The sequence below is a fragment of the Salvia miltiorrhiza genome, chromosome 1 (genome assembly GCF_028751815.1).
Source record: "Salvia miltiorrhiza cultivar Shanhuang (shh) chromosome 1, IMPLAD_Smil_shh, whole genome shotgun sequence".
Classification (NCBI taxonomy): domain Eukaryota; kingdom Viridiplantae; phylum Streptophyta; class Magnoliopsida; order Lamiales; family Lamiaceae; genus Salvia; species Salvia miltiorrhiza.
Window position 1 is genome coordinate 51,633,608 of NC_080387.1, and position 25,799 is coordinate 51,659,406.

The 25,799-nt window shown below is 36.4% G+C and overlaps 3 protein-coding genes and 1 non-coding gene across 5 annotated transcripts; 3 read left to right on the top strand and 1 right to left on the bottom strand.

The window, feature by feature from the left end:
• The first annotated feature begins 1,968 nt into the window (after positions 1-1,968).
• Positions 1,969-9,363, top strand: LOC130991762 (ABC transporter C family member 8-like). 2 transcript variants are annotated; one of them, XM_057916155.1, is made up of 12 exons: positions 1,969-2,210; positions 2,463-4,408; positions 4,481-4,801; positions 4,877-4,963; positions 5,038-5,649; positions 5,742-5,906; positions 5,988-6,497; positions 6,615-6,920; positions 6,993-7,056; positions 7,125-7,364; positions 7,453-7,585; positions 8,651-9,363. In XM_057916155.1, the coding sequence occupies exons 1-11, from the start codon at positions 2,186-2,188 to the stop codon at positions 7,554-7,556; spliced, it is 4,380 nt and encodes a 1,459-aa protein (XP_057772138.1). In that variant the 5' UTR covers positions 1,969-2,185; the 3' UTR covers positions 7,557-7,585; positions 8,651-9,363. The 2 variants fall into 2 exon arrangements, with proteins under 2 accessions (XP_057772138.1, XP_057772130.1); XM_057916147.1 differs by lacking the exon at positions 8,651-9,363 and having other exon boundaries at positions 7,453-7,725.
• A 1,341-nt stretch (positions 9,364-10,704) lies between these two features.
• LOC130991772 (ABC transporter C family member 8-like) lies at positions 10,705-16,419 on the top strand. The gene is made up of 11 exons (XM_057916167.1): positions 10,705-10,901; positions 11,188-13,133; positions 13,200-13,520; positions 13,596-13,682; positions 13,756-14,367; positions 14,460-14,624; positions 14,704-15,213; positions 15,280-15,585; positions 15,658-15,721; positions 15,790-16,029; positions 16,100-16,419. Exons 1-11 carry the CDS (start codon positions 10,877-10,879, stop codon positions 16,201-16,203), a joined length of 4,380 nt encoding a protein of 1,459 aa, XP_057772150.1. The 5' UTR covers positions 10,705-10,876; the 3' UTR covers positions 16,204-16,419.
• A 2,122-nt stretch (positions 16,420-18,541) lies between these two features.
• On the bottom strand, positions 18,542-18,615 carry TRNAR-UCG (transfer RNA arginine (anticodon UCG)). The gene has a single exon. It is a non-coding gene; the product is annotated as a tRNA-Arg (tRNA).
• A 2,896-nt stretch (positions 18,616-21,511) lies between these two features.
• LOC130991781 (putative disease resistance protein RGA3) lies at positions 21,512-24,716 on the top strand. Its single transcript, XM_057916179.1, has one exon. It carries the CDS (start codon positions 21,665-21,667, stop codon positions 24,575-24,577), a length of 2,913 nt encoding a protein of 970 aa, XP_057772162.1. The 5' UTR covers positions 21,512-21,664; the 3' UTR covers positions 24,578-24,716.
• The last annotated feature ends 1,083 nt before the right edge of the window (positions 24,717-25,799 follow it).

Sequence of the window (25,799 nt, forward strand, 5' to 3'; positions counted from 1 at the left end):
TTTAGATCCGCGGATCCGGATCCTGATCTGGATCTGGTAAAATGAAACGGATCTGCATCTGGTATTGATGAGATCCGGCCCGTTACCATCCCTAATTCCCCAAATAACTTCCTATTCCATTTTGGGACATTACCTCACCACTAATAATACTTTATTTATTCTTATTTTTCACCTTTTTACCCTCCTAATACTAATTAACATCTTTTTACAACTTACAATAATAATTATAACTTTTTCATCATTTTCAATACACTTAGTAGCTTTTTCTAGATACATGTGTCATCCCCAACTAAGAAGTTATTTAGGAAAACGAAGGGGGTATTTTATCTACCAAAATATATATACGATACCAATCACTCCTTATCTACAATACATATCCTAAATTTTGTTTATCTTGATTTATTCTAACAGAGCTACTAAATATACCTTATAGTTATAGTGCCATAGTGGGACAAACAGAGTACTCCCTCCGTCCACAAAAAGAGTAATATTTTGTCCACAAAAAGAATCTCATTTCACTTTTTGAACCATCACATCATTATTTTCTCTTGTATTGAACTATAAATTGTACTTTTATTTAATGTATTTTTGTTCTAATTTTATGTACTAATACTACCCATATAAATTGTACCTTTATTCTACTTACAACAATTTTAACAATTTATTAAAGTTTATGTCCAACCTCAAACGAGACTCTTTTTCGTGGATGGATGAAGTAGTATTTTTAGAATTTTGCATTATAGATGAGAGGATAATTAATTAATAATATTAAATTTAGGACGATAAATAATCATACAATTAGAAGATTAATGTGAAATTATCCATCGCATCATCAATCATGCAGCTTATATAATTAATTAAATTAATTATTTTATTTTATCAATTAACATAGACAGTTCCTAATATTAGAAAGTCTGAATGGTGTAAACCTTCTAAGTGATAGGGAAATTTCATGAAACATTATTGTGTTCTAACATATGCAGCTAAAAACGACAGACATAATTAAATGGGCAAGTCTCAATCACGCAGAAATCATACTTGTCTTTATCCAAATTTGGATTTTGGCATTCATCCCAGTCTCGATCTGCTTACAAAGATTCTTCAATAAAAAACAATAATAATTTAATGTTCCATTTTTTACTGTTACTTTCGCTATCAAATTATTTTAGGGAAGAATTCTAAACTACCCACCTTTTCAAAAATATATTCTTTTTATTTTTGCTACACCCCAAATTCATTCTCCTTTTTTAAAGTATTTCTTTGGCAAGATAAAGCTGTGTTTCGTGTCATTCACGGGATTATTTTATCACTATTTATTGAAGAAAGCATATACACTTTTATGCATTTCGAATGCACGGTTCAATGCACAATTTTTTTTTTTTTTTTTTGAAAAATCTAATAATTCAACGAGTATACTCGCATTTAAACCATACAAATTGATATGAATTTTCGTGTGCAGTCTTATTAGTTAATTACTGATTGGTGGCAATTAATAGTCAATTAGAAGCTAATACAGGTTTTAATTAGAAATTAATCCGACTTTAAAATCCTTAAGTATAGTGAATCACAATTTAATAATTCGTAATCAGAATTTAATTAGATCCTAAATTAAGATTTAATTAAATTCTAATTAATGTTAATTAAGGTTACCGCATGCAAGTAGGATTTAATATAGAGGTAGAATATCGCAACTCAAACAAGTTACAAAAAAACTTGTTTGGTCTTCAATTTATTTGGTAAATTAAACTAAAATGTGAATCACTAATAAACAAATCAATTAATCAAATTTAGAGGACGTTTAGAGTCAATCATAACAAACACTGAAGATAAATCCCTCGTAACTATCTGTGCCTCATGCATGTCACTATTGTGGTTTACTCTAATTTCATTCTAAAATGGATTTGAATTTCAGAACTGTTATTTGGGATTTTTTTTTTGGGGGAAGAATTTTGGTCGATTCAAACTGTAATTTATACTCCGAAATCCTTCGTCAAATTATCTTCTCAAATTTCCTTTAATTTAATTTCGACCATAATTTTTGTACACAGTTTTCTATGCACCTCACATCTGCAATCAAATCAGTGGAAAGTAGCCAATTCTCATTTGTTCACTGCATTCTGCATATATAAATATAGCCCTTTATCTACAATTTGTGTGATGTAAAAAAAAGAAAAACTTCAAAACAATGGCATCCTCAATTGCTTTGTGGCGTAAGCTGTTTCTTGCTTCTTGTTAATTAAATTTGGCTGGCTTTTTATCTTATTCCTCTGAACTAATCACTTGGATTCTGCCCTTCATGTTTTTTTGTTAAATTTAATTCTTATTTACAAACTGCATGAAGTAACAGTAAACATATAAAATGTTAAGAAGGTGGATATGATAATTGCATATATAGCTGATTGCTTGTTTGTTTTCAAGTGTCTAATTTGCTGATGAATTACTGTGATTAATGGCATTCACAGGGGAAATTTCTTGGTTGCATGGAGAAATTATTGACAGGGGATTGTCTTCTTCTTTGAGAATCATCATTGATTACTTGAATCTATTGGTTGCCTTTGTCTTTTATGTGGTTTTACTTGTTACAAAGAGAAGTAGATTTAGAGAGAGAAGAAGAGATTGGTTTAACATAGCAATTTTAGGTGGCTGTGCTCTTGTGAGCATAGAATACTATGGGGCTGCTATATATAGTAGTTTGATTAGCGAAGGCGAAGAATCGAGTCGTTTTAGCTGGTTAGTATCCTTTGGAAGGGGACTCATTTGGACCACCTTAGCTATTTCTGTGATAGTTAGAGGTCCAAGATTGGTTGCTGTCCTAAAATCTGCTTGGTGGATTGTATTTTTCCTGTTGATTTCAGCATTGAACATCTTAGATTTAGTGAAATCGGGCCATATACAGATTCTAGAAGTAGCGCCTTGGCTTGTAAATTTGTTTCTTTTGTTTTGTGGTTTGAAGAATCTTCGAGGAATTGTATCTCAACCAGTGTTAGGCAGTAGCTTCTCTGAGTCTCTACTGGTCAAAACCTTGGAGAAAGATCGTGTGGACTTAGATGAAGCATCGTTGTTAAGTATATTGTTGTTTTCTTGGATAAATCCGTTGCTTCGCTTAGGTCACTCTAGAACTCTAAATCTTAATGATGTTCCTTCTCTGGGATCTGAAGATGAAGCCCTTTTGGCTTACAAGAATTTTGGCGACGCGTGGAGTGTACTCAAGGAGGAAAATGGCACCAAAAACTCGAACCGTTTTACATTTTGGGCTATTGCAAGAGTGTATTGGAAAAGTGTGGTGACGGCTGGAATTTGTGCGCTTCTTAGAACAGTTTCTGTTGTGGCCACTCCATTATTCCTTTATGCTTTTGTCAACTATTCCAATCTTGAGAGGAAAGATCTCAAAAAGGGTGTTTTCTTGGTGGGGTTATTGATTGTTTTGAAGGTTGTCGAGTCTCTCTCTTACCGGCAGTTTTACTTTTACTCAAGACGAATAGGAATGAGAATGAGGTCAGCTCTAATGGTGGCAGTCTACCGGAAGCAGCTCAAGCTTTCCAATTTAGGGAGGCAGAGGCACTCGACTGGTGAGATAGTTAACTATATCTCGGTTGATGCTTATCGTATGGGAGAATCCGTGATGTGGTTTCATGTCGGGTGGGCTTCAGTAGTCCAGCTATTCCTAGCCATTGCTGTGATCTCCTCGGTTGTAGGGCTTGGCGTGGTTCCGGGGTTGGTCCCTTTCGTCATCTGCGGCCTTATGAACGTGCCGTTTGCAAAGCTGCTGCAGAAGTTTCAGACCCAATTCATGATTGCTCAAGACAAGAGATTGAGGTCACTTTCTGAGATCCTCAACAACATGAAGATCATCAAGCTGCAGTCGTGGGAAGAGCATTTCAAGAGCTTGGTCGGATCTTTTAGGCAGAACGAGTTCAAATGGCTGTCCGAGACTCAGTATACGAAAACATATGGCACAGTGTTGTATTGGATGTCTCCAACGATTGTGTCTTCTGCCATTTTCTTCGGGTGCGTGCTCTTCAAGAGTGCGCTGCTGGATGCTGGCACCGTGTTCACGGTCATGGCTGCACTCAGGACCATGTCTGAGCCTGTCAGGTTCATACCTGAAGCTCTGTCTTGTCTGATTCAGGTTGAGGTTTCATTTGAAAGGATTAACGCGTTTTTATTGGAAGATGAACTCAAACAAGACGACAAGCAAAAATCTGGTGCAGGAGATTCAGGCCGTGTCATTTGTATACAAGGTGGCTGTTTTAGTTGGGATGCAACAGACATCACATCTTCAACCCTGAGAGACATCACACTGCAAGCAAGGCTGGGGGAGAAGATTGCTGTCTTCGGGCCCGTTGGCGCTGGCAAATCGTCACTTTTGTATGCTATTCTTGGTGAAATACCCAAAATATCTGGAACTGTAAGTTTTTACTTCTTCATCAAACTTTGCTTCACCAAAAATATTGAATGCTGATTTTTTATTTTGTTTTAGGTGAGTGTGATTGGATCAGTGGCTTATGTTTCTCAAGGTTCTTGGATTCAGAGTGGGACTATTCGTGACAACATACTCTTTGGAAAGGCGATGGATAAGGACAAATACGAAGAAGCTGTTAGAGTTTGTGCTTTAGACAAAGATATAGAGAGTTTTGATTATGGAGATCTCACTGAGATAGGCCAGAGAGGCCTCAATCTGAGCGGAGGGCAGAAGCAGAGGGTTCAGCTGGCTCGAGCTGTATACGATGATGCTGATATATATCTTCTCGACGACCCTTTTAGTGCAGTAGATGCACATACAGCAGCAGCCCTTTTCAATGTAAGAAACAATAACCTTATTTTCATTGTCTGTTTAGGTAGAAAATATTTTTTTGAAGGAGTCGTTCGACTGCAGGACTGTGTAATGACTGCACTAGAAAAGAAGACAGTTATTCTTGTGACTCATCAAGTGGAGTTTCTCAATACTGTGGATAAAATTCTGGTAATTGATTTTAAATTTTTAATGCCTGGTTTGAATTTTTTTGTTGCTTGTGTTGAGATAATACTTTTCCATAGGTTGTAGAAGGAGGACAAATTACTCAATGTGGAAGCTACGAGGAGCTTCTGGTTGGAGGAACGACCTTTGAGCAGCTCGTGTTTGCTCATACGAGCAGCATAGGATCATTTGATGATTCATACGGTTCAAATCAACACGAGCATAGCGTAGAGCATACGAAACTGATTGTGGAGGATGAGAAGCATGTCGGTAAGGAAGAAAGAGACGGAGAGATTGCAACAAATCCGCGAACTCAGCTAACAGAGGAGGAAGAGAAAGAAGTGGGAGATGTAGGGTGGAAAGCCTTCTCACATTACATTGACGTTTCAAAGGGACTGATCTACGCATGCTGCACTTTTATAGCTCAGTGTGGTTTTGTGGCTTTCCAAGCTGCTGCGAGCTTCTGGCTAGCGTTTTCAGTCCAAAATCCCGAGAAAAGCAGTCTCTTTGTCGTTGGGATTTATACTCTGATATCATTACTCAGTGCCGTCTTTGTATATTTTAGATCACTGTTTGCAGTTCTGTTAGGACTCAAAGCATCCCAATCATTTTTCTCCGGCTTCACCAACTCCATCTTCAATGCTCCGATGCTCTTCTTTGATTCCACCCCAGTCGGGAGGATTCTAACGCGTGTAAGACTTTCTCCTACATACATTCTTCACCTTTCGATTTACTTGTGATCTCTGTTTGAAAATATGGTGTTTTTCGTGTGTTCCTTGATCAGGCGTCGTCTGATTTAAGTGTGCTAGATTTTGATATCCCTATGGGGTTCCAATTCGTTATGGCAGCCGTGGTTGAGATTCTATCGACAATAGGCATCATGGCCTACGTCACATGGCAAGTTCTCTTTGTTGGCTTATTTGCTGTTGTATCAGCAAAATATGTTCAGGTATGACATGAAACCTTAAATTATAGTTCAAAAAGATCTGTTATATATTTTTTTTGTCTGAAATCAAGGTGTGTGATGAAGGGATACTATCAAAAATCCGCGGGGGAGCTGATGAGAATCAATGGAACTACAAAAGCCCCTGTTATGAACTATGCATCCGAGACAGCACTCGGAGTTGCAACAATAAGAGCATTCAGGGTTGCTGACAAGTTCTTCTCGAACTACCTTAAGCTTGTCGACACAGATGCTAAAGTCTTTCTTTCCTCAAACGCGGCCTTGGAGTGGCTCGTTTTGAGAACTGAAGCACTTCAAAATCTTACCTTGTTCACTTCTGCTATCTTTTTAGTAGTTTTTCCAAATAACTACATTGCTCCAGGTCTCGTAGGGCTCTCTCTTTCTTATGCTTTCGCGCTAACTGGAACTCAAGTGTTTTTGTCGAGATGGTATAGTAGCTTGGCTAACTATATCGTCTCCGTGGAGAGGATCAAGCAGTATATGCACATACCACCTGAACCTCCAGCCATTGTAGCAGATACCAGACCTTCGGCTTCATGGCCTTCGAAGGGTAGAATCGAGCTGCTTGATTTGAAGGTGAGGAATCGAGTTTTTTTGGAGGTGTTTGGTTTGAGTGATAAGGCATGATTGATAAAATAATCCATCTTAATCATATGATAAACTCGAGAAGCTGATGCTGTATGATCTGTTCAGATACGCTATCGCCCTAATGCTCCAATCGTCCTCAAGGGGATCACCTGCATTTTCGAGGAAGGGAAGAGAGTGGGAGTTGTGGGCAGGACGGGAAGTGGGAAAACGACGTTGATCAGTGCTTTGTTTCGTCTCGTTGAGCCTCACAGCGGGCGTATCCTTGTAGATGGACTTGATATTTGCTGCATTGGGCTTAGAGATTTGAGGCTGAAACTCAGCATTATTCCTCAAGAGCCAACTCTGTTTAGGGGAAGTGTTAGAACAAATCTTGATCCATTAGGCCTTTACTCTGATGATGAGATATGGAAGGTACATTCTATATTAAATTATTCATTTCAATCTCAGTTTCTTGATTAATCTGATTTGATCATTGATTTATAGGCGCTTGAAAAATGCCAACTTAAGTCTACAATCAGTGAACTGCCAAACTTGCTAGAGTCTTCTGGTAAGAGTTATTAATGTTGCAAATAATGAGAGAATGTATTAAACTGAGATTGGTTAAACTTGATGCAGTGAGTGATGAAGGGGAGAACTGGAGCATGGGGCAAAGGCAGCTCTTCTGCCTAGGAAGGGTGCTTCTGAAGAGGAACAAGATCTTGGTTCTAGACGAGGCCACCGCCTCCATTGACTCCAACACAGATGCCATTTTGCAGAAGATAATAAGGGAGGAATTTGCTGAGTGTACAGTTATAACTGTGGCGCATCGAGTTCCTACTGTTATAGACAGCGATATGGTGTTGGTGTTGTCGTATGGTATGCTTCCTTCGCCGTCGCGTGTGTTTAGACGTTCTTGTGAAGTGAAATACGAGATATGATGCTGAATTTTGTTGCATTGTTGCAGGGAAGTTGGTGGAGTATGATGAACCTTCAAAGCTCATGGAGATAAATTCTTCATTTTCAAACCTCGTGGCTGAATATTGGTCGAGTTGCAAGAAGATTCACTAGTGCATTTTGTTAATGATGTGCTTATAATGGTATCTTATTTCACCTTTCTTTTTTTCTTTTTTTAATACAAGCTATGTGCATATAAATGATATCACCTTTTGGATATGTAATAAAATTACAATATTAACAGTATATATAGTTTCATACTGATAAGTGATAATCTTCAAAACTGTTCATGAGTTTTTCTGTCAATGTTTACCACAAATGAGGTGCATGTTTGGTTTAGAGTCCCTTAGTAGCTACATACACAACTAATTTCTATTAATATTTTGAATATTAACTAATAATAACAAAATTGAGTTCAATCCCAATTTATTTCCTTTCCTATTATTAAGTTTTGAAGTTGTGACTTTGTAAGTTGTAATGTGTACAACGACTTTTGAAAAACGCAAAAAGAAAGAGAGACCTCCTGCCATTTAACTGAATTTTCGAAAATGGCATGGGAGTAATTTTTTTTTGATAAATTAATAGTATTAAATAAAGAAATTTAAAAGTTGCGACTCGATAAAATCCATGAAAATGTTGTTCGTTATTATTATTATTATTATTATTATTATTATTATTATTATTATTATTATGCTTGTCTTTTAATAAAAAATGTCTAAAATGTATGAAATGCCCCAAAATTTTTGTAATGTATTGAAATTATATAATCTATGAAAATATTGTTCTTTATTATTACTCTTCTCCTCCGTTGTGGGTAAACAGGAAACCCGACTCTACGAACCCGAGGAAAATGCTTAAAATATACGAAATACCTAAAAAAAAAGTTCAAGTTCAGTCTCTCCAAACAAAATTTCTGACTCCGCCACGGCCTTCCGTGATATTAAATTTGCAGAAAAAGAAATCTCTTGAGTTGGGGCTGCCAATCAGCTTTCCACTGGATTTAATGCAACCCACTTCAATTTTAGCATATACTATCTTTTTATGATCAAATCTCTTGTGTGCCCACTTCACATGGCGATGGGATCTTGACACTACCTCATGAGTCGTTGTCGAGTCTTGAGTCGATCTACTTCCCCCAATTATACAATACTATATTATTTTTAATTTAATTTGTGTCCATCTTGATATAGTTTTTTTTTTTTGATCAGGTAAAGAAAACTTTTATAAACGCAAAAATCAGATACCAGGGGTACCCAAATCAGAGTCGCAGCAAAGAGCGGTGAGCACAACAAAGAGAGAGAGAAGAAAAACAAAAGACACAAAAGGAAAGACAAGGGAAGACTAACACATCATCCACTGAGATCCATCCCCAACAACCAACGCCTAAAAACAGTCGGCTCCGTCTGCAAATTGAAAGCCATCGACCACCCCCAGAATTTCGTTTTGATTTCTGCCAGAACCTTCTCTGTTCTCCACATGCCTTGGTTGAACTTGCACTCATTTCTCACTTTCCAAATACACCAAATCGTGCAAAGCCACACTCCAACAAGGATGGGGATATCCTTCTTGTTTCCCAAATTAATGAAGGCAATAAGATGGTCAGCCGCCTTATGATGGAGTGAGGTTTGTTTGTTGATCCAGCACAGGATTCCTTTCCAAATGTCATTGGTTATAAAGCATTCGAAAAGAAGGTGATTAGTGGTTTCTGGAGTTGATTTGCAGAGGGTGCACAACGCATCTGAAGTCGAGATGGTCACCTGTCGTTTCTACAGTTCGTCACATGTCGGTAGTCCATCTTGATATAGTAATAATGCTGTAATGCAATTTTAGTAATTTTTTATGATCAAATCTTGTGGTGAATCTTGACACTCATGGAGTCATTTTTTAGTCTTGATTGAATCGATCTAATCGTTGATATAGTTATACTTGTGGATCACAAAAACTTGAGTACAATCAGATGTATCATATCATTGAGTTGATCTGCACTCAAAATAATGTCATTTACACGATTAGGGTTATGATGTGGGCTCGGATCAGGATGCAACAAAAATCACCCGATTGTACCCAAAACCACCTCTCTGTGGATAGATAAGTAAGAAGAAAATAAAAAATGACTAGAAAGATTATTGATAGACTAACGAAGCCAATTAAAACTTTTTAGCCACGAATATAATTTGAATGAATTATAAATCATAAGGAACAGTAAACATAATTAATTATCACTAGCAAAAACTAATTGCAAATCCTAATAATAAAATTATATGCATAATTAATTTTTTTATTAACTATAAGCTAAAAGTTAGAAGTAATTAATCAGTTAGAAAAAGTGATAATTGAATTGTTAAAATAATGAGTAAATAATAATTATGAAAGAAAAATAGTCATCAATGATCAGCAATATATTAGTGATAAAAACTAAAACTAATTAGCTAGAAAATAAATAAATATAAATCAAGCAAATTATAAGGACTTTTTCAAGAAGGCAGATCCAAACTACGTTATGTTTTAACTTTTAAATATTCGACGTCGTGTTTTATGGAACGCCACACATGTTTTGATATAGCATGAGAGAATATATTAAGAGTATAAAATTGATTATGTGGTCACATATAACCGAGCCAAACCGAATAGTGGTGTACTCAAGTTTGGTTTGTTAAGTATCGAATCGAATCTCGAACTTTACTTACCGAATACTTTGAGGCTCACGAGCCTAATCGAGCCTATACGAACTTTCTAAATTTATATTTATATTCTAAATATTGATTATTTTATTTTAAAAATAAATTATTTTATTTAAAATAATTATATACCCTAGACTGATGGAATAAACCCTAATTAATAATCACAAAATTAAATTAAAGCATACAAAGTTGAAATTGAAGAAAAAATATATATGAAAACATATAAAATTGAAAGTGGGACATAAAGTGTGGTACACTGAATCTCATTTCGTGTTGTATTGCGTACTAATTAAAGTGGCTTTAGTAAGATATAGCTTGGCTAGGTACAATTGCTTTTAAATCTTCCATAAATTACGTAGTGAAGCATAGTTAAATTAAAAATACTATTATATACTCCTTCTGTCTCATTCCAATAGACTCATTTTTCATTTTAAGTTGTCCCACTTCAATAGGCCGACTATCCTTTGTGAATCACAATTTAATTAAATTTAGAGGAGGTTTACAGTCAATCACAACAAGTCAAACACTGAAGGCAAATCCGTTAACTATCTAAGCCTCACTATCCTTTGTCAATTTATCTTCTCAAATTTTCTTCAGTTTAATTTCGACCATAATTTTTTTCCACAGTTTTCTACGCACCTCACACCTGCAATCAAATCAGTGGAAAGTAGCCAATTCTCATTTGTTCACTGCATATATTAAAATAGCCCTTCATCTACAATTTGTGATGTAAAAAAGAAAAACTTCAAAACAATGGCCTCCTCAATAGCTTTGTGGCGTAAGCTGTTTCTTGCTTCTTGTTAATTAAATTTGACTGGCTTTTTATCTTATTCCTCTGAACTAATCACTTAGATTCTGCCCTTTCATGTTTTTTGTTAAATTTAATTCTTATTTACAAACTGCATGAAGTAACAGTAAACGTATAAAATGTTAAGAAGGTGGCATGATAATTGTATATATAGCTGATTGCTTGTATAATTCTTGTTTCATTTATGCATAGAAGCTCTTGTTTGTTTCAAGTGTCTAATTTGCTGATGAGTTACTGTGATTAATGGCATTCACAGGGGAAATTTCTTGGTTGCATGGAGAAATTATTGACAGGGGATTGTCTTCTTCTTTGAGAATCATCATTGATTACTTGAATCTATTGGTTGCCTTTGTCTTTTATGTGGTTTTACTTGTTATAAAGAGAAGTAGATTTAGAGAGAGAAGAAGAGATTGGTTTAACATAGCAATTTTAGGTGGCTGTGCTCTTGTGAGCATAGAATACTATGGGACTGCTATATATAGTGGTTTGATTAGCAAAGGCGAAGAATCTAGTCGTTTTAGCTGGTTAGTATGCTTTGGAAGGGGACTCATTTGGACCACCTTAGCTATTTCTGTGATAGTTAGAGGTCCAAGATTGGTTGCTGTCCTAAAATCTGCTTGGTGGATTGTATTTTTCCTGTTGATTTCAGCATTGAACATCTTAGATTTAGTGAAATCGGGCCATATACAGATTCTAGAAATAGCACCTTGGCTTGTAAATTTGTTGCTTTTGTTTTGTGGTTTGAGGAATCTTCGAGGAATTGTATCTCAACCAGTCTTAGACAGTAGCTTCTCTGAGTCTATACTGGTAAAAACCTCGGAGAAAGATTGTGTGGACTTAGATGAAGCATCGTTGTTAAGTATATTGTTGTTTTCTTGGATAAATCCGTTGCTTCGCTTAGGTCACTCTAGAACTCTAAATCTTAATGATGTTCCTTCTCTGGGATCTGAAGATGAAGCCCTTTTGGCTTACAAGAATTTTGGCGACGCGTGGAGTGCACTCAAGGAGGAAAATGGCACCAAAAACTTGAACAATTTTACATTTTGGGCTATTGCAAGAGTGTATTGGAAAAGTGTGGTGACGGCTGGAATTTGTGCGCTTCTTAGAACAGTTTCTGTCGTGGCCACTCCGTTGTTCCTTTATGCTTTTGTCAACTATTCGAATCTTGAGATGAAAAATCTCAAGGAGGGTGTTTTCTTGGTGGGGTTGTTGATTGTTTTGAAGGTTGTCGAGTCCCTCTCTTACCGGCAGTTTTACTTTTATTCGAGACGAATAGGCATGAGAATGAGGTCAGCTCTAATGGTGGCAGTCTACCGGAAGCAGCTCAAGCTTTCCAATTTAGGGAGGCAGAGGCACTCGACTGGTGAGATAGTTAACTATATCTCGGTTGATGCTTATCGTATGGGAGAAACCGTGATGTGGTTCCATGTCGGGTGGGCTTCAGTAGTCCAGCTATTCCTAGCCATTGCTGTGATCTCCTCGGTTGTAGGGCTTGGCGTGGTCCCGGGGTTGGTCCCTTTCGTCGTTTGTGGCCTTATGAACGTGCCGTTTGCAAAGCTGCTGCAGAAGTTTCAGACCCAATTCATGACTGCTCAAGACAAGAGATTGAGTGTGTTTTCTGAGATCCTCAACAACATGAAGATCATCAAGCTGCAGTCGTGGGAAGAGCATTTCAAGAGCTTGGTCGGATCTTTTAGGCAGAGTGAGTTCAAATGGCTATCCGAGACTCAGTATATGAAAACATATGGCACTGTGTTGTATTGGATGTCTCCAACGATTGTGTCTTCTGCCATTTTCTTCGGGTGCGTGCTCTTCAAGAGTGCGCTGCTGGATGCTGGCACCGTGTTCACGGTCATGGCTGCACTCAGGACCATGTCTCAGCCTGTCTGGTTCATACCTGAAGCTCTATCTTGTCTGATTCAGGTTAAGGTTTCATTTGAAAGGATTAACGCATTTTTGTTGGAAGATGAACTCAAACAAGACGACAAGCAAAAATCGGGTGCAGGAGATTTAGGCCGTGTCATTTGTATACACGGTGGCTGTTTTAGTTGGAATGCAGCAGACATTACATCTTCAACCCTGAGAGACATCACACTGCAAGCAAGACCAGGGGAGAAGATCGCTGTCTGTGGACCCGTTGGTGCTGGCAAATCGTCACTTTTGTATGCTATTCTTGGTGAAATACCCAAAATATCTGGAACTGTAAGTGTTTACTTCTTCATCAAAGTTTGCTTCACCAAAAATATTGAATGCTGATTTTGGTTTTAGGTGAGTGTGATTGGATCAGTGGCTTATGTTTCTCAAGGCTCTTGGATTCAGAGTGGGACTATTCGCAACAACATACTCTTTGGAAAGGCGATGGATAAGGCCAAATACGAAGAAGCTGTTAGAGTTTGTGCTTTAGACAAAGATATCGAGAGTTTTGATTATGGAGATCTTACTGAGATAGGCCAGAGAGGCCTCAATCTGAGCGGAGGGCAGAAGCAGAGGGTTCAGCTTGCTCGAGCTGTATACAATGATGCTGATATATATCTTCTCGACGACCCTTTTAGTGCAGTAGATGCACATACAGCAGCAGCCCTTTTCAATGTAAGAAACAATAACCTTATTTTAATTGTCTGTATAGGTAGAAAATATTTGTTTGAAGGAGTCGTTCGACTGCAGGACTGTGTGATGACTGCACTAGCAAAGAAGACAGTGATTCTTGTGACTCATCAAGTGGAGTTTCTCAATACTGTGGATAAAATTCTGGTAATTGATTTTAAATTTTTAATGAATGGTTTGAAAATTTTGATGCTTGTGTTGATATAATGCTTTTCCATAGGTTGTAGAAGGAGGACAAATTACTCAATCTGGAAGCTACAAGGAGCTTCTGGTTGGAGGAACGATCTTTGAGCAGCTCGTGTTTGCTCATATGAGCAGCATAGGATCATTTGATGATTCATACGGTTCAAATCAACACGAGCATGGCGTAGAACATACGAAACAGATTGTGGATGATGATAAGCCTGTCGATAAGGAAGAAAGAGACAGAGAGATTGCAAAAAATCCGAAAACTCAGCTGACAGAGGAGGAGGAGAAAGAAGTGGGAGATGTAGGGTGGAAAGCCTTTTCACATTACATTGACGTTTCAAAGGGATTAATCTACGCGTGCTGCAGTTCTATAGCTCAGTGTGGTTTCTTGGCTTTCCAAGCTGCTGCGAGCTTCTGGCTAGCGTTTTCAGTCCAAAATCCCGCGAAAAGCAGCCTCTTTGTCGTTGGGATTTATACTCTGATATCGTTACTCAGTGCTATCTTTGTATATTTTAGATCACTGTTTGCAGTTCTGTTAGGACTCAAAGCATCCCAATCATTTTTCTCCGGCTTCACCAACTCCATCTTCAATGCTCCGATGCTCTTCTTTGATTCCACCCCAGTCGGGAGGATTCTAACGCGTGTAAGACTTTCTCCTACATGCATTCTTCACCTTTTGATTTACTTGTGATCTCTGTTTGAAAATATGGTGTTTTTCATGTGTTTCTTGATCAGGCATCGTCTGATTTAAGGGTGCTAGATTTTGATATCCCTATTGGGTTCCAATTCGTTATGGCACCCGCGGTTGAGATTCTATTGACAATAGGCATCATGGCCTACGTCACGTGGCAAGTTCTCTTTGTTGGCTTATTTGCTGTCATATCAGCAAAATATGTTCAGGTATGACATGAAACCTCAAATTATAGTTCAAAAAGATCTGTTATTTTTTTTTATGTGAAATTCAAGGTGTGTGATGAAGGGATACTATCAAAAATCCGCGGGGGAGCTGATGAGAATCAATGGAACTACAAAAGCCCCCATTATGAACTATGCATCCGAGACAGCACTCGGAGTTGCAACAATAAGAGCATTCGGGGTTGCTGAAAAGTTCTTCTTGAACTACCTTAAGCTTGTCGACACAGATGCTAAAGTCTTTCTTTCCTCTAACGCGGCCTTGGAGTGGCTCGTTTTGAGAACTGAAGCACTTCAAAATCTTACCTTGTTCACTTCTGCTATCTTTTTAGTAGTTTTTCCAAATAACTATATTGCTCCAGGTCTCGTAGGACTCTCTCTTTCTTATGCATTCGCGCTAACTGGAACTCAAGTGTTTTTGTCGAGATGGTATAGTAGCTTGGCTAACTATATCGTCTCCGTGGAGAGGATCAAGCAGTATATGCACATACCACCTGAACCTCCAGCCATTGTAGCAGATAGCAGACCTCCGGCTTCGTGGCCTTCCAAGGGTAGAATCGAGCTGCTTGATTTGAAGGTGAGGAATTGAGTACGTTTTATGATATGACAAACTCGAGAAGCTGATGATGTATGATCTTTTCAGATACGCTATCGCCCTAATGCTCCAATAGTCCTCAAGGGGATCACCTGCACTTTCGAGGAAGGGAAGAGAGTGGGAGTCGTGGGCAGGACGGGAAGTGGGAAAACGACGTTGATCAGTGCTTTGTTTCGTCTGGTTGAGCCTCACAGCGGGCGTATCCTGGTAGATGGACTTGATATTTGCTGCATTGGGCTTAGAGATTTGAGGCTGAAACTCAGCATTATTCCTCAAGAGCCAACGTTGTTTAGGGGAAGTGTTAGAACAAATCTTGATCCATTAGGCCTTTACTCTGATGATGAGATATGGAAGGTACATTCTATATTAAAATTATTCATTTCAATCTCAGTTTCTTGATTAATATGTTTGATCATTGATTTATAGGCACTTGAAAAATGCCAACTGAAGTCAACAATCAGTGGAATGCCAAACTTGCTGGAGTCTTCTGGTAAGAGTAGTTGATGTTGCAAACAATGAGAGAATGTATTAAACTAAGATTGATTAAACTTGATGCAGTGAGTGATGAAGGGGAGAACTGGAGCATGGGGCAAAGGCAGCTCTTCTGCCTTGGAAGGGTGCTTCTGAAGAGGAACAAGATCTTGGTTCTAGACGAGGCCACCGCCTCCATTGACTCCAACACAGATGCCGTTTTGCAGAAGATAATAAGGGAGGAATTTGCTGAGTGTACCGTGATAACTGTGGCGCATCGAGTTCCAACTGTCATAGACAGTGATATGGTGATGGTCTTGTCTTATGGTATGTTTATGTGATAGTGTATTAGATTTTTCACAATTGTTATATGGTTAATCTGTTTGAATTGTTGCAGGGGAGATGGTGGAGTATGATGAGCCCTCAAAGCTTATGGAGATTGAATCATCATTTTCTAACCTTGTGGCTGAGTATTGGTCCAGTTGCAAGAAGAATCATTAGTGCTTCTCAGTGTATTGTATCCCTTGAAAAACGAAAAAAATGAGAAAAAAGAAGTAAGCTAAGCTTGAAATGGTTATTTTGATTGATTCCTGTATTGGAAAATGATGGTATCTCTAATTATTTCGTGCCAAGTATCACTACTTTTTCAAATTTGTGAGACTCCTTTCTATTCAAATTTGTGAGACTCGTTTTAAGAAATTAAAATTTCTTGATGGATGTGTAATAGATTCATGATGACATTGAGCTCCCATCGATAACTTTGCAATTTTCTCGATGGGATTTTTTCCGTCGATAATTTTCGGCATTGTTCATGCCATTTTTTGTAGTGATATATAGGTATATCTTTTAAAAATAAATAAATAAATCACTGAAAACAAACAAATTACAATAATTATAAAACAAAGACGCCAAATTAAAACAAGGAGAAGAGAAAGAGAAAGAAAAATAAAATAAAAAAACAGCTAAATAAGAAAATAATTATAAAAAAAAGTATTTAAAAAGTACCCCTCCTATTTTATATACATGTCGTTCTAGTATTTTTAATTAATTTCATATTACTTGTCGTTTTTAATTTTATATTCCATAATTAACCTTGTTAAACAAGGAGGCATTAATTAAATTGCCTCTCGTTTATGCTTCCCCATAAGAGAAAGTTATCATTAAATGAGGTTAATATGGGTCTAATTTTTTTTTATTAAAAAATGTGCAAATGACTAAAACGACATATATATAAAATAGGAGGGAGTATATATAAAGTTATAAACCAAGTGGGGAGGGCCAATCAGGTTCCACCACCACACTCATTATTATAGCACGCCATACACATTTCTTGGATGATTATTGACTACGGCCGTGTTTGATATTGGCTAATACACTGTATTAGCTAATTTAATACAGATCAATATAGTGTTTGGTATTATTTAGTAATAATGCGGATGATTCGGTTTAATCTCATGCCCAGTATTATTAATCCAGATTTTTTAGGATTAATAATACTAGGATTAGCTTAAACCAGGATATTCTGTATTTAGTCATGATAGCAAACACCAACTCAGTATTAATAATCTGTCATTATCTACACTAAATATCCTGGTTACAAATTATCTTACATAATCCTTTATTGAAAACCAAACGAGCCCGCGTAATGTTTATCTTTGTTTTTGTTTCCATAAGAGAACGAAGCTAGAATTTTAAAAATTGACATGCGAGATTATATTTTTATATTTGGAAATAAATTTTCATGGATAAAATTATAATTTTACATGTAAAAACTAAAAAAAAAAATACAATCTAAATATAAGTAACTAATAATATCTTTTTTAACAAACAATTATTGATTATAATAGTCCAGGTCCTGGCTTCGTGTCTTGTGCGGCTGTGCCCACAATAGGGGTGTGCAGCGGGTCGGACCTGGACTGACCCGGACCGACCCGTCGGATTTGCAGACCCAAAAATTTCAAAAAAATGGACCGACCCGGACCGAAACATTCGTGCGGGCCGACCCGGGACCGGACCGAACCCGAGCAACAGGTCCGGTTCGGTCCGGGTCAAACCCGGTGATAACTTACCTTTTTTTTCCTATTTTTGTACCTATTTACACCTACAAATTCCAGATTCACCAACAATCAATTCAATTCGGTTAATTTCTAAACGAAGCAGCATGTAATAATTCTTTGAAAATCAAAACATAACTGTGAAAATATTAAAATCTTCGACATTAATTTTTTTTTCCATTCTCCTCAAAACAAGAAAAAATGTCCATTACTAGATTTAATTGCGTGAAAAAATGTGGTTTACAATTTTCACAATTTTCATGTTCCAAACTAAATCGAAGATGATTTTTTCTTAAGCTAAAACAATGTTTTCTTTTGCAATCTACAGAATTTAGAAGTCATTAAAATTCATGCAATTGTAACTTCGTATAAGTAAATCTGTAAATGGACAGCTTGAAGCCACAAATCCAATAATATTTATTATAAATATTAAATATATAAATTAAATATTAAAATTATAAGAGACCGGGTCGGTTCCGGGTTCGGCGGGTTCGATCGGGTTTTGACCCGGACCGACCCGGAACATATTCGGTCCTAGAAAATGGACCCAACCCGGCCCGAAGACATACAATGGTCCGGTCCGGACCAAACCCGTCGGTTCGGGCGGGTTTGCACACCCCTAGCCCACAAATCTAATTTTTGGGGAGCACTTTTGTTTCCCCACCTCTTGTATTATGTCTATAATTGATGAATTTAAAGGAATGGATAAACTAAAGGACTTGTTAATAATACTAATATTAATATGATTTTGCAAAACATAGTAGTATAAAAAAAGAGAGGGAGAACGACCACAGTGGGAGTCGAACCCACGACCTTCTGATCCGAAGTCAGACGCGCTAATCCACTGCGCTATGCGGTCTGTTGTGAAGTCTCTCCTACAAAGTAGCATTTTATTTGGTTATTTAAAAATTCAAACCGTGTTCGTTTTTATTCCCTTGAAAATTTGAGAATAGTACCGGATATTATTTTTTCATGAGCTGAAATATAATTCGTCCATTTTTTTGTTTTTTTCGAGAAAGAAGGCGACGAATCAAGTTGAGGGAATGAGCTACACAATGAAAATCAAGCACACAAGCCTCCATGGCACAGAGGTAATTCGATCATCGAGAAAACAATCCAAGTGGAAATGAATGCAGTGAGCAAAATGAGGTCATCACCTTCCAGTTCCACCAAAGACAGACGCACAACTGCTGCAACTCTTCACTTCCAAACCTCCTTACAAAACAGTCAGCGCCGCACCAACAACAAATCCCTAATTTCATATCACTACCAATCCAATCATTCCACAAATAAATAATTTATCGTCCCAAATCATACTCCACTCAACTTTACTTCTTTCCGATGCATTTTCATACATGAGCAAAGGTCCTAATTTCGTAAGAATTTTTTTTTCTTTTTGAGCTGAAATAAGTTTTCTTAGTATATTGTGATTTAAATTACCTTATGGTGCATTTATTTTGATGGATAAATTTATAACGAAAAAATGAGGGATAATAAAAATTTATGCCTTTAAATATCTCATTTTTTACCCAAAAGAAAAGTTCATCATTTTTCTAATGGTGTTAACCACCGTTAAAACACGGAGGGAGGTTTGGTTCAGTTTTGACATGTTGAGGTAATAAACAACGCCTACCCTTTAGGGTGTTAAAGGGGATAGTTTGGGGTCAACATTGAGGGGGTACTTAACCCTATAAAATATTATACGTTAATGCACTTTTTGCCATTTTTTGCCATTTTGACACGTTACACAATAATGTGCATTTTTCTTTTTTAGACTCTTTCTTCCACTAATAAAAGTGGTCTTCTTCTTCCACCAATAACACTCGAATAACATTTATTAAAATCGTGCTACCAACAATCATGCCCACTCTTAGGGGCGGATGAAGTATAATTTTGTGGAGTTTAAGGATGTGGAACAAAAAGTTGACAAGGAAGAAGAGTTTGGTAAGTGAAATTCTTATTTTAATTTAGAATCCTTTAAATATAATATATTAAACTATGCTTAGATAATTTATGACATTTTTCACAGATTTTTTTGCAAATTTATTTAGATGTATATTACGAATATTAGTTTGTTACATTTTAATTTATTCTTTAATAGTTTTATTAATTCCTGTTTTAAATTTTAATAGACAAATGAGTAACTTAAATTCCTGAATTCAATTAATAAAATTATTTCAAATTATACAATAATATCTATATATTTCATTTTCATCATATAAAATCACATTAGTCACACATTAGTTACACATTTTTAAGAGGAAGAAAAGAATTATTCACCCGAGAAATCAAAACAAACAATAGTGTCTAGAAAGTAAAATTCGCGATGGAATTACAACCTACTGAACCGCAAAAGAAAAAAAGAAGAGTAGTAAAAAAAGTTTGATGACTATATTGAAATACAAATGACGACGATCTGCCACTCCATTGAACAACATTATGTTCCAAACCAAAAATAAGAAGAAAAGATCCTCAATCGTCAAAATCAAACAAGAAAAAATTTAAAATTCATCTTCCTCCGATCCGTACTTAGATAATTTAGGATATTTTTTATATATATTTTTTTCATTTTTATTCAAACGTATATTATGAATATTAGTTTATTACATTTTCATTTATTCATTAATAGTTTTATTGATTTTTTAAAAAATTTAATAATAGTCAAATGAATAAGTCAATTTCATAAATATAATTAATTAATAAAAATATTTAAAATTATATAATAATATTTACATATTTTATTTTCATCATATAAATTATATTTTTTTAATGTGAAATAACACGAACCTTCTGCTATAATATTAAACGACATCATAATGCATTTATAAAGCTCGTCGTTTTATTTGTCGGAGCGAAATAATATAATGCCGACTCTATAACCTAGGAAGACAATCAAGTAAAAAACAAGTGTGCTTTAATAAAATAAAATTGAAAATAATATACTCCCTCCGTCCACGAAAAAGAGTCATACTTCCTCTCTTTTTTTGTTCACGAAAAAGAGTTCTGCTTTATTTTTTATACAATTTTATCCTTTTTTGACTTCTTTATTTACTTTATTTGTCATTCATTGACCCACCACAATAAATGCTAAACACCCTACTTTATTCCTTACTTAAATCCTAATCTATTGCTTAATTATTAAACCCTCACCCATTGCATAATTTGGGGAGTATATAATTAAGGATCGCTTTTCTTTCAAAAAAATATATACTCACTAATATAATTTAATCTATACATAACAATGCATAACTCAAGAAATATTTACTCGTTAAAAGAAATTAAAATATTAACTATTGTCATACGTTATCATAGTAATTTACATCTTGATCTCATAATATCAAATAAATTCATATCATCTATAAATTAATAAAGATAATTATAATTATTTTTTCTTAATTATCTGAAAAACTTGTCGTTTTCAAAAGAGAGAAATACAAACAAATTTGGATAATTAAAGTATTTTAAAATTAATTAAAGTACTTTAAAATTTATTAAAGCTAAAAATATTTTCATCAAAAGTTAATTTGGGATTAAGGAATTTAAAAGGTTAAATCAGCAATATCCCTATAAATTTATTTTTACTTCACTTACCCTCACTTTAACAATTTTCTTAAAATTCGTGTCGAACCTTAAATGTGACTTTTTTTCTTAGACAAAGAGAGTAGTATTAAAAATAAAAGGAAAACCACACGCAATTGATACTCAGTGAAAGCAAAGTTATCATTACTTGGCAAATGGGACTTGGAATCAATGAAATCAAATTAAGTTATCTTTACTTGGCAAATGGGACTTATTAGATTAATCAGTAATCCGTTGATTTACAACATCATCAACAAAAGCAAAGCAAAGCATAGAAAAGGAGCTCCAAAACACTTAAACATACAAGTAAGAAAACTGCAATAGTGACGATGGCGGATGCTGTTATTTCAGTTGTGGTGGAGAGAGTTGCAGCTATCATTGAAGATCAGATTCGGTACGAGGTCAATTTGGTGAGGGGCGTTGAGAAGGAGGTTCTGGATCTTTCCGACAAGCTCAACACGATCAAAAATGTGTTGGATGATGCAGAAAAGAGAGGGGTGAAAGAATCAAGCGTCAAAAATTGGTTGAAGAAGTTCGAGGATACGACGTATGAGATGGACGACATTTTGGATGAATGGAACTACGCTCTTCTCGAACATAAGATAGCTGAAGCTGCTTCTCCTAAGCAAAAGGTAAGCTGCTCCTTCGTCCCATCTTCATGCTTATCTTTCAACAAAGTTTCTTTTCGTCGTCATACTTCCAAGAAAATACATAATGTGAAGGCTAAACTTGATCAGATTTTGAAGGAGAAAGATGATTTTAATTTTGTCATGCATCTGCCTTCAATTGATCATATGCCTAAATCTGGGCGAGTTCAATCGACATCTTCAATTGACTTAAAAAAAGTTTGTGGGGTAGACATAGAAAAGAATAAGAATGATATTGTGAGGAAGCTGAGGCTTAATGGTGATACCCAAATTGTGTCTATAGTTGGGATGGGGGGAATTGGGAAGACAACTCTTGCTCAACTTGTTTATAATAATACTCAAGTAAAGAATTGTTTTGGATTAAAAATTTGGATATGTGTTTCCGATCCCTTTGATGTGGCTGGGATTGCAAGAGGAATTGTTGAGAGTGTGACAAAACAAATTATTCCTCCAAATAACAGCCAATTGGATTTGGTGCTAGAAAAATTAAGAGATTGTATATCAGGGAAGAAGTTTGTTCTTGTCCTTGATGATGTTTGGACAGAAGACTACAACAAATGGGAACCCTTGAAAATCAATCTGCAATATGGCGCACCAACTAGTAAAATTTTGGTGACAACAAGAAATGAAAGGGTAGCTAAAATGATGGGCAGCTTAGATGAAGACATCTACCGGCCACAACAGCTGAGTGATGAAGAGTGTTGGTCATTAATGCGCCGCATATCCCTTTCAGGAAGGAGTGAGGAGGAATGTAGAGAGTTTGAGGATATTGGCAAGAAAATAGCTAGCAAGTGCCAGGGATTACCTCTTGCTGCAAATGTTTTAGGAAGTCTTTTGCAATTCAAGAATAGTTGGGAAGAGTGGGAAAATGTATGGAAGAGTGAAATATGGCAATTGGAGAAGGCGGAAGTAGATCTTTTCCCTCATTTGGTTTTAAGCTACAATGAATTGTCCCCATCTCTTAAGCATTGTTTTTCATATTGTGCCGTCTATCCTAAAGATTCTCGAATCTATGCTGAGAGTCTGATACAAGAGTGGATGGCATTAGGGTATTTGGGCTCTATAACTAGAAATGGTGATGTGGAACTTAAAGGGCGAGGCTACTTCAACAATTTAGCAATGCGTTCTTTGTTTCAAAACTTTGAGAAGAGTGGCTACTCGGGCGAGCAGATCAAATGGTGTAAAATGCATGATGTAATACATGATTTTGCTGAATTTGTTAGGAAGAATAATGTGCGAGGTGAAATGAGAAAGAGGAGTTGCCAAGTTTGTGATCCTTGGTTGGTTTCTCATGTGCAAGAGTATCGAAGTATACATTGGGACAAGGGAACTCCTCCCCTTCTTTGTGATTGCCTGACAAGTGTTAGGGTGTTAAGATTTAACAGGGGACTGGATGGTCCTCTTCCACAAGGAATGGAAAAGTTGACTCACTTGAGATGGTTGAAATTAAGTGGTACTTGTTTGTCCAAGGAAGACCTCAAAATCATTAGTAGGTTTTATTTCTTGCAAACTCTCTTGTTAGCAACCTGCTCCCTAGAAGAGATTGGGGAAGAAATTGGGAATTTGGTTAAGTTGAGAAACCTTGACTTAAGTGAGAATAAATTGTTAAAGGAGTTACCAGAGAGCATGTGTAGTTTGATTGAATTGCAAATCTTGAATATCTCAATGTGCAGTCATCTCATTGGACTTCCCCAAGGGATCCATAGGCTCCAAAACCTCCAACACCTATTTATTGGGGGCACTCCTGCAAGCCGCCGTTTGCCTCGCGGATTAGGTGAGTTAAGTGGTCTCCGCACCTTGAAATTGGGTTGGTTACACGTGGGAAATGGTTACAACAAGGGATTATTGAAAAAATTAAACCGTCTTACTGGAGATTTAAGATTGGAAATCCACTTGAGGCGTAGCAGCGACGTGGAGGATGTTGGGGAAGCAGAATTAAGGAACAAGATACACATTCAAACACTCCATATAAAATTCAAGGATGAAAGGGAGCGGTCATCATCGTCATCATTGTGGATGGACGTAATAGAAGCTGTGGAGCCCAATATTGAGAAGCTGCAACAACTTGAAATCAAGGGATATAAGGGGTCCAGATTTCCTAGTTGGATGTCATCGCCACTCAACTTAATAAAAAAGATTGAACTCTCTAAATTCCACGAGGTGTCTTCACTGCCGGCTATGGGAAAACTACCTTTCTTGGAAGTTCTCTCTACGTGGCAACTGAAGGAATTGAAGGTGGTGGGAAGGGAGTTTTTGGGAATAGAATCTCACGTTGTTGCTGCATTTCCCAAACTCAAGGAACTCACATTTATGTATTGCCCGAAGTGGTCGGAGTGGGAGGACATAACGGCGGAGGAGGAAGAAGAAGAATGTGTGGTGGTGATGCCGTGTCTCACGCGGTTAACTATCTATTCATGTCTGCATTTGAAGGAGTTGCCGCATCGGCTTCTGCGTAAGGCCTCCTCGTCTTTGCGATCCTTGACTATTGCGTCTTCATCGGAGTTGGTAAAAAGATATGGAGACGACAAGGAAGGTTCGCCTTGGAGATCCATATCCCACTATAATCCTCATCTTCATCTCTATCTCTCAATTTGACTAGTGCAATGTAATGCTCCTCTGCATGTATTTTTCTTCATTAATATATAAAAATTGTTTAGTAGGATGGACATCAGATAATTCTTATTGCTGTTAATTTTGTTATTTGTGAATATAGACATGTTTGTTTTCATGTGTATGCGATGACTTTCTTGTGTAGAGAACCGAAATGCAAACTATACAAGTACGTAAAATAGATTGGACTTTTGGGTTCAATTAAATCTAATTTAATCCGCAAAATCCAAATAAGCAAAACTACCCATGAATGTATCTCGAGTGTAAAGGAGCCTATAATATATCATCGCCTTTCTTCCTAAAGAGAGATATCTGTAGGAGCAGAATCTCCCTTGTTCGACAGAAATCCACAAAGAATTCTCCACAAGGAAATTAATCGCCGCATATTCACTATTTAGCATCTAAACATTTTCCAGGTTCTACGTTTTTAATGAAACTCTATTGTCTAGGATTTTTATACGATTATACTTTTAATAAAACTAGCAGATGAAACGTGTTGTTATGCTTGATAGTATAATATTATGCTACAAGTTAACTTCATATTTAATGCAATACTCAAAATATCAATGCAAAAATGATTGTGAATAAAATTTGAAATACCTATTGATTTTTTTAAAAAAGTTAAATATTGCTGGTAAATAAAATATTAAAAAGTAAAAGCAAATACGTCAACTACTATTAGTCTAAACTATTAAATGTGATCTATATTTAAATCTTCTCTACTTTGACTTTGATGGGTGGAGAAAATTTCTCTCTTATTTTTGCTTCCAGAGATAAATTTTTCCAACATGCAGTCATTATTATCTTTATCTTCATCGCTTGTAATGTCAATATAATCATCAAGAATTTTTCTTGTGATTTTTCGTTTCCCCCTTCCTTGCACTTCATGAGGCTGCACTTGTAATTCCGACACTCCAGTTTGCTTGGTCTTTTTAGTTGTTTTTATTTTCTCCCATTTTATTTGACCTTCTTGCCTATTTTTTTCTTTCCTTTTTTTTGCTTTGTTTGGGGTGCCTTCTTAACTATTTCTTCCCTTCCTTCTTCCTGATCTCTTAATTCTTCAATTGATGGTACCATCGAATTCATTACAGTCTTCATCGGGTCGCATTCTATCTTTTGAATTGCACTTGCTATAAGAGTTAGCTTTCCCCTATCATCGACTTTTGCATGCTTTATAGTAGTCATAAACCGTATTTTTATTGAATTT

Coding starts and splice junctions, on each gene's coding strand:
- LOC130991781 (XM_057916179.1), top strand. CDS start 21,665: ATGGCGGATGCTGTTATTTCAGTTGTGGTGGAGAGAGTTGCAGCTATC.
- LOC130991762 (XM_057916155.1), top strand. CDS start 2,186: ATGGCATCCTCAATTGCTTTGTGGC. Junction 4,409..4,480: donor TACCCAAAATATCTGGAACT/GTAAGTTTTTAC, acceptor ATTTTGTTTTAG/GTGAGTGTGATTGGATCAGT. Junction 6,921..6,992: donor CTGATGATGAGATATGGAAG/GTACATTCTATA, acceptor ATTGATTTATAG/GCGCTTGAAAAATGCCAACT.
- LOC130991772 (XM_057916167.1), top strand. CDS start 10,877: ATGGCCTCCTCAATAGCTTTGTGGC. Junction 15,214..15,279: donor TCGAGCTGCTTGATTTGAAG/GTGAGGAATTGA, acceptor TGATCTTTTCAG/ATACGCTATCGCCCTAATGC. Junction 15,722..15,789: donor AAACTTGCTGGAGTCTTCTG/GTAAGAGTAGTT, acceptor AACTTGATGCAG/TGAGTGATGAAGGGGAGAAC.